Below are 16,815 nucleotides of genomic sequence, written 5' to 3'. Positions count from 1 at the left end.
TGCTTCGAGGGATTTAAAAATGAAAATAAAATAGAAGAGAAAAATGGTACAGATTAACCTTATAAAGGCAAAGGTAAATGTACCTTCTATATTCATAAGAAGACAAGGTTGAACTGCTACGAATTTTTTTTCAAGTTCTTTCAGCACTGTACAACAAACACCAATTCCTGTTCCTGAAACTTCAGTTACTCATTAACACAATCAGATGCACTGCAAGAATGCTATACAGTATCAACTTGATAGATGTTAGCACTGCAATTCAAAGAAATATTTTGAAATAATTCCAGGATAACAAACATCTCAGACTCTGAAGCAAAGCTTGTCCAGAGTGTGATATATTAACCACTTTTACATACCTGACGGACAAATCCTTTTTCTGTATTTGCCTGGCCAATCGTTATCTTGCGTAAAAATCTGTCATTTGTATCCACAACTGAAATAAGGGAATAGCAAAACATATTAACAAGGACTTGGGGATCTGCATTATTTCCAGGCATACCTGTTATTATGCATGTAAGATTCAGCTGCTTGAAAAGCACTGTTTAACATGCTTCCACATGTCAGCATTTCTTGGCTTCTATTGTTTTTTTGGCTTCTATTTGATACCATTAGATAACAGGTTGAAATAACTAAAATACAATTTCTCTGAACGAGATTTTCAGCTAACAGATACTCAACATTCTACTGCACTTAATGCTTTACTTATGTATGAAAAAAATCACCCTTTGTACCTATAATGCACCTCAGACCTACTTCAAATCATTTGCTTCTTTGTTGACTAGTAAAGAATTGATTCTTAAGACCACTTAACCCTATTCTGTTTCTCTTTTAAAGGATGATTATGCTGTCACATTGATTCCTCCACACAAGTTACTTTCTTGCACATCACAGTAACTCCACATTTAGCTGCACAGTTTTCGAAAGGAAGGTTTTTTCCAATTGCTAGGATCAACCATCTGCTGTTGAGACAACTGCCTTTCTAAATTGGAAAGGCTTTGTTTTGCAAGAGCATGTCCAAATTGTCTTGTGGAACTGCTAACTTCACTAACAATCTCAGCAATCCACATTCTGTACTGACAACACGAAACTTCAGATACGCTGAACCAAAAAGAAGTGGGAATCATAAAAAAGCACTCATCTGCTGAGAATTTATCAGGATGTTTCTTAGGAAGAAACACCAGGAGAATGTTTCTGCTAGAAAAAGAGACTGAACTCCAAGATCCGTCATTCCCAAAAGGGGCAATCCCTACAGAATACAAAATCCCTGTAGAATATAAAAACAAAGGCCCTCTTTTTTATAGGTTCTTCAGCTCTACTAATGTTTTGGTCTGCAACAGCCCTAAAATAAAGAGTGGAAGCTACTCTCAAGCAGCTGAATCTGTAGCTTGCTTGAAGACAATTTTCTGGTAGATGTAGATCAAAATCCTGTTCATTTCAGGGCTGAGAATCAAGGGTATCCAGAGAGGCTGTCTATATAGAAGATCAGAGACATTGTATCCTCCCTCTTTTCCTGCTGTTTTTGGAAAGTAACAAATTTGTTTGTCCAGTAAAGGACAATGTAATTACTGAAGAGGGACTTCAAATCCCATTCCTACACAAGTCCCAATTCAGTGTCGTGAGTGGGCTGGGAGAAAAGCAAGATTTCAACCACTTCCTCTTACTAGGCATTTCTCATGGAGCTTCTGTAATTACCACGTGTTTTCCTCCCACTACATGGTACTTAGGTCCCTAATTTCCTCAGGAATTCCATTCAAGGGGTGATACAACATGGATTTGGTTAATTCCTTTTGGTTTCTATTTATATATGTTCTAAAATACTAATAGAAATGGCAGAATAGAACATATAAGAAACATACAAACAAGTCCAAAACTATTATAGACACAGTTAGTAAAAGAAAGATAAGATTTGTGAAATGCACAGAAAATACAGTTTTAACGTGTTTTAGGATGTGAGGGAGACAAGGGACGTATCTAAACTGCCACAATCTATTCTTCAGAACATTAGTGAAGTCTCTTGAGAAGAGATATTTAACCAAGTTAAAGAGCAATATACTGCTTCCAGATTCATTATGTACCTCAATTTCTCTCTTGCAAATGAATTGTTCTTAGATTCACAAAGCAAATAGCTCTGATTCAGGTAGAATTAAGCAAATGATACAATAGCCAAGCTGAAATGCAGCTTTCTGATTACAAACCTCGTTGCCATGTTATGGTAGAAGGGTCAATATCAAGGCGCACAAATCTACTGATCTCCTCTTCTGTTAAAGTCTCAGGATCAGTCTTATTTATTCCCAATCTCTACAGACATTAAAGAAAAGCAATAAAATGGCTATTTTGCTTCAAATAGTACAGCTGCTCTGGCTTACTGCACCCATGTTATGCATGCACTTGTGAAAGAAGCAAGTCAGAATCAACCCCACCTTTTTTAAAAAAAAACAAGCACATAGGAAGGCATCTAAGTAAAACAGGAATACTGGTGATGAAGAAATGCAATGAAAAAGGAGAAATACCCATAGACAAGTAAATGAGAAAGCTCCTTCTGATACAGAAGAAACTCTCAATATAAACCGAAGAGAAAATTTAACCGTATCAATCACTAATAAAAAAGATGATTAACTGCTTGCTCTAGGTTGTGAAAAATCTTTAACATGTATCATCTTGCATGAATCATCTTTGAATGAAATAAAAAATTCTGCTCAGATAGCCCATAAATTCAGTGATGTATAATGAATTAGCCAATATTAGCTGTTACAGATTCAGGATTTCAACACCACCAAATATTTTTTTTTAGGTCAATCTACATAAAGATGCATGAATTGAAAAATTCTGTTTAAGAACTGCAGTCTTCAAAAAACTTTCTCTGGCAACAGAAAGCATTCCTCAGCAAACTAACCAGGCAGCACACAAGTACTTTTAAAACAACAGAAGCTGGTATTACCTTTATCCTCCTTTTCACCCCCTAATTCCAAGTGCAGCTCTGCATGCACTTGGCAGCTATCCATTGCCATCCAGTGGCTCTGAAACAATACTGAGCAGGACTCAAAAGCCAACAACCACCATGGAAATGGACATAGAAGATTGAAATTGTTCTTGAGGTTTGTGTTAAGGGGTTCATATTCTCTTTCCTTAACACTAGTTATGATTGTATTGTTGGGTACTTATTTATCTGAACGGCAGTTTGAAAACTGGATACAGCATTCATACATGAATTGTGTATGAAATTCTTATGTAAGCACAACAGGATGCTGAAACACTATGCACACAAATATAGTTCTGTCCCTCAGAAAGAACACTGTCAATAATCATCTATAAAATCCCATCAGTGTATGCTACAATAAACTTTCAAAATCAGAAAATATTGCAACATCAGAGAATCTGAGCTTTCAAATGTGACTTCACCATAATAGGAAAAGTATTTTAAAACTCCAATATATTGTAGGGAAAGACACTACATTTGAAAAACATTACTGGTTTGTTTCAGGAGAAAATAGCAAAAATGCTAGTTATGACAATAATATCAGACCCAGACCCTATTACTTTAGAGAGAACGCTTTTAGAAAGAGCTGGACTTAATAAACTCATGAGAGTTTCATACAAACTTGGCCCCTCATGTCAAATATTTTCCAAAAAATTGCACAACAGAATCCTTCATAAAGACATACCATAATTGAAGAGAGACAACATTAACAACTTACTCTCAGACGGGCAAGCTGAATAGAAGAAAATCCTCTCACACCTTTAACTGCTGGAACCAGCCTATTATATAAAGCCTAGAAAAAAAAATACAAATACATTTTAAGTTTTTAAAATAAGAAGCTCCTCTTTTCCTTTTATTTAGATTAGTTTCAGTATGAATTTCTCAATGACACAAGCTGTGGACTTCTGATTTAAAAGAGTTCTGAGAAAGCAGTAGGCTTTTAAACAATGCCTATGATCTAATAGCCTAAATTCAATTATTAAAATTACTGTGTTTCTATGTCTCAGAAAAAATATGCATTATTTTTGAAACTGGGAATCCTTTAAAATTCCAACAAAGGGCCAAATTACTCAAACTGTAACTGTTACTTGCGGATCAGCCTAAACAAATCTTGCCCAGTTGGAAGAAAAAAAAAAAAGAAAAAAAAAAAAAAGGCAATTTCTTCTTTTTCTCTCTTTAAATACTCAGGTTAGCTTTTGGTTAAAGGTTAAACACCACAAAAAGATTTAGTAGAGAGAAGAGGATCTGGTTTATTTTTACCACATCTTATTCTTTGAGTATATCACAAATAACTTCGTATCAGAAGGATAATTTTTAACTTTAAAAGACTGTACAAATTATTTAAAAATATATGTAGAGAGAGAAAATATCTTTCATTAGACTCCTTAGCATAGTCTGAAACAGCTGACAAGTTTCTGGACATAAGATTCTTATCTTCAGACTCTATTATGATAGATGTCTGCCAGAAAAATATATTCTATAAGCAGTATTTCCCAGCATAATACAGTATGGCTTCAGCAATTGTTTCCATTCACACAGTGAAAATATAAAAAGACAGCCAACTTACATAATTTGAAATGCAATTTATGAAAAAATGAAAAGAAAAAAACATCACATGGTTATTAGAAAACAATTCTTACCTTATCGGATTGAGTGCTCTCATGCAAGATCCTAGCATCAATAGCAGCAGCCAGCAAATTATTTGCAGCAGTTATAGCATGAATATCTCCAGTCAAATGAAGATTGAACTAGACAGGAAAAATTACAAAATTCTTTTAATAAAAGGTTTTTAACTCCATTAACCTCAGACATTTATTGAGCAAAGAATACTACCATATCCTTGAGGTTGCAGCTGAAATTAGTCGCCTATGTAGATGAAATATCACAGGCTGAGCTGTAGGAAGAACCTGTTTTCACCCTCTGCTCAAGCACAACTTCTTGCCCAGGACCAACTGCATGTCACCAACAATCATTAAGGAAGAGATTACACAGTCTTGCTAGGCAGCCTGTGCTAGTGTTCCACCATTCTCACAGTACAGAAATGCTCCCTGATGTTCAGAGGGAACATCCTGTGTTCCAGTTTATGCCCATTACCTCTTGTCCTGGCAATGGACACCACTGAAAAGAGCTCCACTTCCTCAGCACCTTCCCTTTCAATATTTATATGCATTGATAAGATTCATCCCCTTCTCTTTTACAGACTGAATGGTTCCAGCTCTCTCTGCATTTCCTCCAAGGAGAGGCTCTCTAGTCCCTTAGTCAGTCCTGTGGCCCTGCAGTAGACTCTCACCACTATGTCCACATTTCTCTTGTACTGACGAGCCAAAGTGGGATTAAATCATTATGCATTTCCAAACAAGCATAGTGAACATACACATTAGATGAACAAAACCATTCTAATTTGCCTCATCACTCAGGGAATATGCTTGCATTTTGTTCTCCAGAAAACAAAACTCAACTGCCTGCTACAGTGCACACGTCTTTGAGCACACAGAGAAGTGTACTACAGGCAAAGGAAAGGCTGAGCAAGGCATCTAGTACAGATGGTAACCACCAGCTAACAAAGACTACAACACATGGTTTATGTTTCAGCCCATTCGTAAGTCTGCAGGTCCCTTAGCCTGAGCATGGTGACTGCTGTGCTAAGGGACACAAAGGCTTCACTGACATTACCACGGCTTTCACAATGGGAGTATTTTGAAAGCATCCATCCAGCCAAATTCTTCAAGAGCCCATATGATTTTCAGAAGTCTTTGAAGAGTGGTGGTAACACCATTTTCAACAGAAAGCCACTTGCTTGTGAAACAGAGGAAAGTTACAGATTAATTCAGAGTAAGAAAACAATTCTTTCACATTCAGTGCCATGTGATTAACAGCTGGGATGTTATAAACACATATAGGAATTGTGCAGTGGCTTTCCAACCCTGCGCCACAGTCCTGACACATCTCGGAACAGTCACATGAAGATAAAGACCACGCCAGCTCTTCAGAAGGACTGTCACCAAAGACCAAACACTGCTGCAAACACTTTGCTCTGCCCACCCCTCCCAGGGGACAGTGTTTTGCTGTTTCCACTGTTGTCTCACCTCCTCCATGGGAATCACTTGAGCGTATCCACCACCAGCTGCTCCACCTGCACAAGAAAGTATGTGGTCTTATCATACTCACATCAGTTTTGGGGACAAAACCCAACACCTTAAACACACAAACTAAAACACAGTTTTGAAGATATACTCTCTCAGTTTTCAGATTTCTACTAGGGAATAAATGATGTATCCAAATAAACAGGATTTCCATAATTTCCGCATTTTTCATCAGGCAATAAAATAGGAATTGTTGAACTGAAAGGAAAGCTTTCACCTAATAGCTGGCCCAGAATTTGACTAAACAAGGATTACCCTCTGCTCCTGTCCAGAGTTAGGGCATGGTCATGCACATGCAGCAGTTCAGTAGAAAGACAAACTCACGAGCAAGCATTGCTTCTGAATGAAACTTTCACACCCTTCCCTGAGCATTCCTTCCCCAATGCCTTCCACAGTACAGGCAAAAGTGTTTGTTGCAGCCTACACAGAAGTTGAGTGGTGGGATTAATGCACTCACATGCACCAGTCTTAGCTGAGAAGCACCAAGCACCAGGAGTCTTCCAGCTGAAATCAAACTTGTTAACTTAAACTTCAGCAAAGCAAAGAAGAGCAGATGGGAAGTGTTAGCCCAGTTAGGCACAAATCTCAGCTGAGAAATACCAACAACAAAACAAAACAAACAACAACAAAAAAGATTGTATTACTTTCAATCAGCATTGAAGAGAAGCTTGAACTCTAGCTGGCTCTTGGCCCTTAAGCCCTTTTAGACAAAAATGCAGCAGCCCAGAATTTGGAGTTCTAGGAGATAAAGGTCAGTCAGCCCTAGCCAAATGTATGATGCAGGCCCAGCAGAGCTATACATATCGCTGTCATCATCATAGGTTTGGATATTTCAAATCAATATAGGTGGACTTTGGACTCCTCCTCAAAGAGAATTAAACAGTAACAATTAGAAATGTCTTTAAGAGTGTTTCCAGGCAGAGGAGTGTCTGGAAAGGAGTGTACCCACAAGAGCCACCTTCTGGCTAATTCATCTCCGTGTCTTTCATTATGTTCAGCCTTTATATGCATTATCAGTACACATAAGTACATGAACACAAGCATGAACCTTGCACCGGAAGATGTGTGAGAGAAACCCTCAATGATAAGTTATTTAAAAATAGGAGATTTACTCTGAAAATAACATTTCCTGTTTTATCTTGTTGACCCATGATGTCAGAGGCAGATGTTGGAGGAATGGCAGCAAACGTTGAACCTTCCCAGCAATGTTCTATTACATTATGTTGCCAGGCAACAAATGGCAGTAGAGGGGCAGCCTGACAAAAAGGCGCCTGACATGGGAGCATGTATGAAGCAAATGCATATCACTGAATTCCTCCACGTGGATGAAAGGTCACCTATTGACATTCATCTGTTCTTACGAATGTTCATGGAATCCAAACAGTGGATGTCAGCACAGTCAAAGTTGGACTGAGTGGGCAACATTTTCCTAGCAACACCATTATAGCAGCTGTGAAAGAATGGATCACGTCCACTCACACAGATGTTTATGAGCATGACATACAGGCTCTTGTACACCACTGATGAAAAGGCATAGCTAATAGTAGTGATTATATTGAAAAATAGTCTTTTGTAGCCAATAATTTTCCCTATCAGATAGTGTTATTGTACTCTTTGTACTTGTTGTAGTTTCCACAGACATAAATAGGAAGAAGGCATTACTTTCAGAGCAACCTACATAAAATATGCTACAGTTAAGGCAATCTATTGCATTAGTGAAGTACCTAAGGACTTAAGAAAAATGCACTATTTCCTTTTAATCTGAAACACATCATGCAGTTTGCAAATACTACATACCTTTAACTCCAAAAGTAGGTCCTTGGGAAGGTTGTCTCAGACAAGCAAAGGAATTAATCTTAAGGTGTGCAGTAAGAGCCTGAACAAGTCCAATTGTGACTGTGCTTTTCCCTTCTCCTAGGGGTGTAGGTGTTATTCTAGCAAAAGAAGAAAAAAAGATTAATCAAATTCTTTGCCGATGTCAGCCTTGCTAAGGATATCACAACTTACAGCTTTTGATTTCAATGAAGAATATTTGTACAATAAAATTTCAATAAGATTACTTTATCCCCACAAAAATACTGCCACAATGTTATTCCCTAGCTCAAGCTGGAATGCCAATATACATGTGTCTTCTATTTAAGCAATTTACTATGATAGCAGAAAAAGAGAAGATTATTTTGGCAAAAGTTCTAAAAAGAATTTATTGAATTTAGACATTTCCATTACAGCACAAAAGTCTCAACAGTTTCATTAACAAACCATCCATCAAGATACTCCGGGCAAGTATTAATGCTTTTCTTTTGCAACGCAGGAGATATTTTATTCCCAGCGCTGAAACTATGAATGAAATAATGGCATGTTTTAAATTAAAAAACCAACACTTTTGTTTGCAGAACTTAGCTATCCATCTCTAACTGACACATCGTCATAACACTCAGCAATGACAGATCAACTGCTTTTTAAATAAAACAGGACAGAAAAGTCAGTATATTTATCTGAACATGATTTATTTTGCATTTAAGTTTCTCAATAGTTTTGCAGATTTAAGGGTGATGAAGGACAATTGTAATTGCAGTCTGATCTCCTACACAACAGCTCAAAAACTTCATGCTACGAAGAAGCCACATCTGGAATAGGACAGTATTTCAGGAAGACATCCAATAACAAACCAGGGACACTAACCTCCACTTGAAGACTCTATGCTTGCCACTTTAATAAAGAGATAATTACGGTTGACTTTCCAAAGTGGAAAGCTTCAATGGTCACTTTCCCACCTCTGTCTCAGGCAACGAACAAAGGAATAAACATATTTATGGGTTGGGAAAAGAATAATGTATACTGGACCATGGAAAACAAATAGGCAAACAAATAAAAACCTTCCTGTTCTCTGAGCAACTTTGAATGCATTCTAATTACTTCTGAGAGACACAGCTCAGGGGGTGCTCTCCATCAGCTTCAGCAAAAATTTTTTTTTTTTTTTTTTAGACACTGAAATGGTCTCTACAGTCACTATTGGATTCACATGCAAAAGGCTCTGTGAATGAAAGACACCTCCGGTTAAAATATGTCCTCTCTGCTTTCACCATATTTGTTCACGATCCAAACTATAAGTCCGTGTGGGGGATGGTTCTTTCCTTTCTTGAAGTACAAACGCACCTCTCAGTTTCAAAAACACATTCCAACTACTCATCTGAAGCACATTTCTCTCTCCGACTAGGAAAAGAAGAAAGCCCTATTCCACCCCAGACACATCATTCTGATATAAATTTTGAAGTTTTGCTTTCTGGCTAAGTGCAATCATTCTTATCTTTGCTGGCTCCACTATCAGTAGAGAAGTATCATACTGAAGCTGTCATTGAGAATTAATTTTCATTCTCAAGGACGTATAAGCACGCACACATATTCTAGTAAAAAGAAACCCTTATCACATTACTTCTTCAAAACCTGACCGAACACATCTAGTACTAATTAGAAACTCTTTCTTTACCAACTAGCAATTTTCACAAGGCACTGATGTCCTCAGATCACAATTCAAATTCCATAACAGCACTAATAAAATTGTCAAGTGCAAGAAGACATCTGTCTCCTTGCCTGTAAGATGCAGCTGACATAAGCCTTTCTTTGTCCCACAAAATTTGAACACATGACAAACATTAACTTGCTGCAAATGAATTTTTTACATCGTTGGATCCCGTTATTTTTTTAAAAAGCAGCAGCAGTGGAGCCTTTGTAAAACACGTCTGGGACAATTTGAGCAACAAGAGACAAGCCTAATTAAGATCTTTTATACTGCTCTGGGAAAAAACTGCTCGCTTCTATTTTTCCTACCACTGTTTCTGTTATCGTTGCTTTGTTCCTGTGATGCTTTCTTTTAGAGCATTACAAACAGATTAACTCACCTTTCACAACCAGTTTCATTCCCCTGGCTACTGTTCTAACACTGGTTGCCCAAAACCTCTTCAAATCATTACTGATATAGTTTCTCCTTGTTCTACTGCTTCATTCACTTTTGTCTATTGCCATAATCTCTTTCACTTGATCCTCTCATTCCCGTGTATTAAAGCTGGATTTAGATAATAAAAAACTATCCTTGAGAGATTATTGCATTCATTCAAAGACTTAACAAGATAACAACACTTAAAGCTATTAGTTTTTTTAAAAAGTGAAACTAAATCAACCACATAAAAAAAAACACCCTCAAACTCACAAACTATTTGCTGTGATACAGACATCTATAACTGTTTACTATAACTTACCAGTGAAGGACTTTGCACAAAATCAAAAAACTCGGTGCATACAACATTTACACTGATAACAGAACAACTATTACTAGCACAGTGGTTCTGATTGATGGTGACTGGCATCTTTAAACATCATGTGAAGTTCACATTTGATGGAATTCAGAGAGATTGTCACTAGCTTACTGTTCAAGTGCCCCCCAGGGCAGACTAATTTGGCACGCAGAGAGGCTGATGGACTTACTGATTCTCATGAAAAAGTAAAATCAAAGGTTCAGTTTACTGTTAGGTGTGACAGGTCAGATTTGTTTCAGCAGTGCGTGGCTACAGGACAAGGAGAAATGGCCTCAAACCAAAGCATAGAAAGTTCTGCACAAATGTGTGTAAGAAATTCTTCACAGTAAGGGTGACAGAGCACCAGAACAGGCTGCACAGAGAGGTTGTGGAGTCTCCTTCTCAGGAGATGTTCAAGACCCACTCGGATGCATACCTGTGCAACCTGGTGTAGGGAGCCTGCTTTGGCAGGAGGGTTTGACTAAATGATCTTTAGAGGTCCCTTGCAGCCCCTAAAATTCTGTGATTCTGTTCAGTATAGGAAAGGAAACTGAAAAAGTCAAATACTTTAACCACAGCCAAAAGGCACATTGGCAGGTGTATGAAGAGGAGTATCTACCTGTTCCAAAAGATTCATACCACCCAGTGCCACATTACTAAAACACTGCTAACCTGTCTGGATTTTTGTATGAGACTAGATTTCCAATACACTGGTACTCAGCACCGGACATCCCCAGTATGAATGTGGTGCTCTGAGAACTAACCATCAACAAGTGAGAGTTAAAACTGAACTAAAGCAAGCTTATGTTCCCCAGTGTACACCTGCACGCACACAGCAGCCTACAGCCACATACAGCTACAGCACTGCAGTTATGATCTTCACTATATAAAATCTGCTTGGCTCTACATTTTCAGTGTATTCTTCAAATGGGTTTCAATCAGTTTTCTTCCCTTCTAAGAAATCCTGGGATCCACAGTTTTCCTGCAATTAGAGTTACTCAGATAAAGATCTAAACACTCAAAATGTACAAAGGCAGCTTTGAAGAAAACCAGCAATCAGACTTCTCTAAATAGTTTACAGCTCTTGGGTGACACACTTGCAAGAATTCTTGTCCACTGGAATGGGTAGGAATGGGCACAAATCCCTGAGAAGTCAGGAATAGAAACTTGACTTTTTAGACTCTTTCCACCTAACAGAATTAACAAATCACAAGGACCCCTGCAAATCACAGTGTTCAGTGAAGTCAGTTTGGTCTAGACAATCACTTGTCTTCAACTTCTCATCTCACATGTAACACTGTGGCAGGAAACTTTTGACTTTGAGATGTTCAGCAGCAGCCTGGAGACTACAGGATAAGCACTGAGAGTTGTACAGTCATTTTATAGTTTCAATAGATACCTCAACCTCAGTTTTAAATATCGATTTAAAAAGGTAAAAATAAAAAGCCTAAAATTGAAACAGATTTCCATTCCAATCATTTTCTTAGAAAGTTTACTTTAAATATCTTCCCTTTTGTACCTGGCCTACTTTGATCAGTTTTTATAAATAAAATAATCTATTTAAGCAGCTTTGTAGACATGTAGATGTTTTTGCTGGCTACACTACTGAGCCTACACACTTGCAATTGAGGTCACTAGCTCACATGAGTATAAAATTACAATTGCCAGAGGCTAACTTTAGCTCTGTTGTGCATTTTTAAACAGATATACAATGCTATGTTTTGATCTCACGCAAATCTAGGAAAAAAAAAACAAAACTATAAAATACAGTAAATTTTAATGAAAAGAGATATTTTTTTTTACACATATTTGTATTCTTCACATTTCTTTAATATGTTTTCAGTCTGAAGACAGAAATCATTCTGTCTTTAGTCAGACATTCATTCCCTTCCTTAAGCCTTACTTTGCAAACAACTAAGTGGTCAACAGCTCCTTGGCAAAGTGACTTTTCCATAACACTGGGAAGCCTTCTTTCTTGATATATATCAACACAAAGATAAGAACACGCAGACTTTTTGTTTATTTGTTTTACATCACATTAGCTTGCAGTGGAGCTACTTCTGTGGGAAAGCTACATGAGATCTGACAAAGAGAAAATAAACAAACAGTGAAATACACTGCACCAGCTGTAATCAACCCACAGTTACCACATCCATTCTGTTTCCAGTAAGAACTCTACTGGATGTTACAACTCTTCCAGTTTCCTCTATTCAGCTCACCAGAATCAGCTACTTCGATTTTAATTCTCATTTTAATGAGTTCACCATTCCACGTGGAAACCTGTGAAATCTTGCAATCAAGGGGACAGGAAGAGAGTTCTCATGAATGACAGCCTTACCTAAATAAACCTCTCATCCAGATAACAAGTGTTAAAAATTTAATTCTGAGCTCAGAAGAGTTGGAACTCACATCCACTTACTGAGGATAGAGCATGACAACATTGCAGTGTCATCTCTAGAATGGGACTGCAGCTTCCAGATATGAAAGCACAGTGATGGCTGTTGAACTACAGTGACTGAACAAAGCCAGTAAAAGACTGAAGAATTCACAAATACAAACTCTCAGTCATCAATAAAGACTAAGAGAAGATAATCCCCATCAGCATCTACTCAGTGACACTAAATATACATGACAATCTCCCTTATGACTTTAGTTTGGATTGTCAAGTGTTTCAGTGCATCAAAACAATGCTATTTTTTTCTACTTACTCTTCACCATATTTTTCTTGTTTCCTTTATGTCTACGCATTTTCTTTTAAGCACCTCTGGGCCAAGAAATACACTGAACAGAAATACAATCCAATACATACCTACCCTCAGAAAATTCAATTCCAAATTTGAGAATTCTGTTCCTAGAATAGTTATCATCATACGGCTTGAACAAGCATTAAGCTAACACTTCAGTGCATTTTTATCTTACCAAAAAAGTTGTTTGTCACAAAATAATCTATTAAAGTTAGCAAAAAATACTAACTTTAGTTTTTCAGCATTCAAAAACCATCATACTTCCTCCCAAGGAAAAAAAAAAAAATTATATTTCATAACTGCATTTAAAAACAAATGATTGGAATATACACAGAGTGCAACAACTTTTACATGAAGTTTTTTCATGCTGTGTTTATCAGTATGCAGTTTACATGCTTGAATGCATGACCCAGGTTACTAAATGTAGATACTATGTCATGAACAGGCTTTGTTCGTTCGCATACTCGCAATGAATGGGAGACAATTTAAGTTAACATATCCTGCAGTAGAATTTATTTTAGCATGCTAAAAGCCCAAACACTGGCAGGTGATGCAGAAAAGCTAACTACTCCAAGATAATCAGTGAGTCTGACCCCAATGGCTCTGAATGATCCTATAGCAAATTACAACCACACACACAGAAAAGTAGTAAGAAATGAGAAAAAAAAAAAAAAAAAAAAAAGGGGGGGGGGAGGAAAGGGGGAAGGAATAATGCTCTCAACATAGAAGAAAACGAAATTTATTGAGAAACATCTTCATCTGGATAACTAATTTTGAGTAACTTCATCCACTTAATCGGTTTTTACTTAATTTTTCAGCACACCAAATAATTATTGCATTTAACTGTACTTGTGTGCATTCAGAAAATGCCTGTAAGACTTTTGAATTAGTAGCAATGTTTTAAAAAGTCATAAATGTAACCATTCCTGTAAATGAAAATATAAATCTTGGTTGATATTCAGACCAACAACTATGGGCACATCAGAAATAAACTAGAAGAGCATTTGCATGAAATATTCATAACTCCAAAACATCATGAAACACTTAAGCCCTATTACAGGCACAAATGTCTCTGGCTGCATCACGGACAGACAGAAATTCTCCACATTCCTTGATGCACGTACAAACACACACACACACTTTTCACTACCTTTGCTTATGGAAAGTTGATGTAAAATCATAGAATGGTTGGGTTGGAAGGGACCTTTGAGATCACCTAGTTCCAACCTCCCTACTATAGACAGAGATATCTCTGTCATACACACTCATTATACAAAATTAATATTTCCATCAGACTGAATACTCAAAAGTATAAGAACATATATCTTAAATGTTTTCTTTAAAGTCTTACAAAGTTAGCCTGAATACCTATACACTGCAGCTTTCTAAAATAGTTTCTAATATCTACACTTATGCTAAGCCTACATAAGAATCCAAATGACAAGTTTTAGTTGACCTTGCCTAGGCAGGTAGAGCATGAAGAAGATAAATAAAGATAGTGTTTTGCTCCAATTTCTATATCTGAGTGGTGTTCAGTCTTTATTGAAGTAAACATTCTCTCACCAGATGCAGCTCCTCAGCTTTGTTAAAATGGCTGCAGCCACGTAGCAAATCTGCTACAGCCAATTAGCAAACAAGAACAGCTGAGAACACATGAATGCACATTGTATACATATATTTAATAGGTACAATATTTCAAACTTTGAACTCTTTCAGAAGAGGTCCTCCACTATTATTGTCCAAGCACTCCTTAATAACCCTTACACAGAAGTGGTTTTACACTCATTACGTGTGCTGCAGTGACCTCAGAGAAGATACAAATAGCAACATACTGCATAATCAAATTTTGTAGGTATCAAAACCAACCTTTTTTTGTGTGTGTGTGAAATGCAGTTGAGTCTTTACACACACCATATAAACTTACAGAGACAATTTTCTATTTGTTCCCAGTTTTTCATCCAGCTAGTCAAAATTTTGCTCTTTCCTCCACGTGCATATGCTTATCTGCCTCTGCTCCAACAAAGCACAGAGATACCTTCTTGAGATACCTTCCTCAAAAAAGGAGACTAGGGAAGAAAAAGGTATGAAGCTTCAGTATTGGTGAAGTGAATCTGACAATTAAAATCCATCCAAATTGAGTCTTGCATCATGTTACCCTCCATCTCCAGATATATGCAAATCATCTCTGCTTTTATGAAACTGCTGCAAGAGAAGCATGGCACAGTCTGTAGATGAGTAGTGCCTAATTGGCACAGTTGACAAGAGCCTGAAAGTGCAAAGTAGCAGATTTTTCAAATCCAGTCAGATACTGCTCTTCAGTCCCACGCAAACAACAGATAAAATAAAACTCTACCAAAGTAGAGAACTGGCTCAGCCAGGTATTTTTTCCTTATCTTAAATAACTGCTCTAAAGTCCTCCAGGAACATCTTTATGTATTTCAATTCTATAGCATAGGTCTGAAGACAGTTTCACAACTCATTTGCCTCACCTTTGTAACATTAGATCTCTCAGTCTACAACAGATCCACTTCAGACAAGGCCAGAAATCCAGGCAGACCCCACAGAAAGGTACTAAAGCAAAAAGTTTGCTAAACATTATCTGACTGAGCAACTGGTAGATTAAGCTAGTTAAGAGCAGCTTTCTTCTTCTGGATTAGCCTAAAGCTATATATTTTAAACCCAACTTGTTTTATTTACAAAGAAGCAACTCTAAGGTTTTATTCAGACCATGAAGAACAAACTGCATTTGAAATATTAATGAGAAGCATAACATTTTTCCACAATTTGAACTTAAGAAACCAGGTGAATGAAGAAGCGTTGTGTCACTAAATGAGGGACAAAGAAAAAGCAGCTCTTCAGAAAAGAAGCACATAAATCCTGTTGAGCACAGTATTTGCTGTAATCGTGGGGACAGAGAACAGGATAAGCCTGCCTGGAGACATGTCTACATTTCAGACAAAAAACATGGCTTATTTAAATATGTAATCTATTCTTCAATAAAAAAGGTATTTGTTGTTAATATCAAGAGATAAGCACACAGCTTCTGTTAAAGTTTGTTTATAAACAGCCACAACACACAGAGACTTGAATATCAAGTTAAACATTTAAAATGCTTATAAAGTAATAAAAAAACTCCACACAACAGCAGACAAGATTAAGAAGCTTAGAAAAAAAAGTACCTTTAGAGAATATACTTCCATAGTAACACAAAGGTTGCATTAATTTTTTTAAAAAAACAAAACTTCAAAAATCGCTTGCTTTCAGAACAGAAAAACGTAAGCCCCAAACAGTCAGGGCTTTTATTCATGCAGTATATCAAAGATGTAAGCTGCATGTTTATACTAATTTGAGTGGAAAGGGTGCACATTAATCACATTACTGTTCATTCTTACCCAGCAACTAGAACATATTTTCCATCTGGTTGATCCTTTAACCTTTCCAGCAGGGACAAACGTACTTTGGCTTTGGTTTGGCCATAGATTTCAATTTCATCTGTAAGCAATCCTATCTCCTTGGCAAGTACATCAACAGCTTTTGGACTCTGCGCTCGGGAAATTTCAATATCGCTGGAAAAGAAAACAAATAGGAGCCAGGAGATTTGTCTCAGCTTAGGTGGTCGATGACAGAACACAAAACAACAGCAAATACTCCAACAATGG

At 37.1% G+C, this 16,815-nt stretch overlaps 1 protein-coding gene across 1 annotated transcript in view; it reads right to left on the bottom strand.

Annotated features, from left to right (window-relative positions):
- The window catches only part of MTHFD1L (methylenetetrahydrofolate dehydrogenase (NADP+ dependent) 1 like), a gene marked incomplete at its 5' end in the record, with an annotated part of 137,556 nt that overhangs the window by 96,061 nt on the left and 24,680 nt on the right, over window positions 1-16,815 (bottom strand). Inside the window, 7 exons of the mRNA XM_079550681.1 lie at window positions 357-433; window positions 2,196-2,298; window positions 3,696-3,770; window positions 4,618-4,725; window positions 6,064-6,110; window positions 7,918-8,054; window positions 16,549-16,722. Coding sequence (XP_079406807.1) covers window positions 357-433; window positions 2,196-2,298; window positions 3,696-3,770; window positions 4,618-4,725; window positions 6,064-6,110; window positions 7,918-8,054; window positions 16,549-16,722 — 721 coding nt within the window. The remainder of the gene's footprint in view (window positions 1-356; window positions 434-2,195; window positions 2,299-3,695; window positions 3,771-4,617; window positions 4,726-6,063; window positions 6,111-7,917; window positions 8,055-16,548; window positions 16,723-16,815) is intronic.

The sequence above is a fragment of the Tetrao urogallus genome (assembly GCF_951394365.1).
Source record: "Tetrao urogallus genome assembly, chromosome: 2".
Classification (NCBI taxonomy): Eukaryota; Metazoa; Chordata; class Aves; order Galliformes; family Phasianidae; genus Tetrao; species Tetrao urogallus.
The sequence above is the reverse complement of the archived record's forward strand: the minus strand, read 5'-3'. Positions and strand labels throughout refer to the sequence as shown.